The 735-nt window shown below is 58.6% G+C and overlaps 1 protein-coding gene across 1 annotated transcript in view; it reads left to right on the top strand.

Annotated features, from left to right (window-relative positions):
• Positions 1 to 24: 24 nt before the first annotated feature.
• The window catches only part of PLD4 (phospholipase D family, member 4), a 15,809-nt gene continuing 15,098 nt past the window's right edge, over positions 25 to 735 (top strand). The window contains exons 1-2 of the mRNA XM_014544032.1: positions 25 to 95; positions 564 to 657. Of these exons, the coding sequence (XP_014399518.1) occupies positions 25 to 95; positions 564 to 657 (165 nt within the window). The remainder of the gene's footprint in view (positions 96 to 563; positions 658 to 735) is intronic.

Below are 735 nucleotides of genomic sequence, written 5' to 3'. Positions count from 1 at the left end.
CCGCAGGTGATCTTCGATAACCTCATGCTGAACCCCGTGTCCCAGCTGTCCCAGGCCATCCGCGAGAACACGGAGCAGCTCGCGGAGAAGATGAAGTGAGCCCCCGATGCTCCGCTGGCGGTGGGAGCCCTGCCGGGAAGGGGGCCGGGGGGGCCGGCTGGACATTTGCATTCCAAAAACCCCTTCCAGTCACTATTTGCCCCACAAAATTGATCACTATTGTATACACTTCTCTGTTGCCTCTTTCTAAATAAAGTCAAATGAATACTGCCTGTGCATGAATTAGTTACAATAATTCAAACTTTGGATTACTAAAAGGCAAAGCATCTATAATAATAAAAGCATAATATGCTAATTAGACCGGACATCCTTCCTGACATCCATCTGGACGAAGCCAGGGCTGCGAGAGAAGCCCGGGTCCCCAGGCAGAGAGGGAAGCTGGTACCAGCAGCCCAGGGCCTGCTCTGGGCCTCAGTGTCCCCTGGGGCACAGGAGGGGGGTCGGGGCAGGTGCTCAGGCCCCAGGTCACCATCCTGTCTGTCCCCCGCTCCCCGGCTGGGCAGGATCCTCTTCCAGAACTCGGGGCGCACGTGGGAGGACCTGGAGGCCCGGATCAACGCCGAAAACGAGGTGCCCATCCTGAAGACGTCCAATAAGGTGAGCTGGGGGGCCGTGCGGGCACAGGCAGGCCCCTGAACCCCATCCCCAGCCCACAGGCAAGGCCCCTCCCCCGTC

The sequence above is a fragment of the Myotis brandtii genome, unplaced genomic scaffold (assembly GCF_000412655.1).
Source record: "Myotis brandtii unplaced genomic scaffold, ASM41265v1 scaffold3489, whole genome shotgun sequence".
Classification (NCBI taxonomy): domain Eukaryota; kingdom Metazoa; phylum Chordata; class Mammalia; order Chiroptera; family Vespertilionidae; genus Myotis; species Myotis brandtii.
The sequence above is the reverse complement of the archived record's forward strand: the minus strand, read 5'-3'. Positions and strand labels throughout refer to the sequence as shown.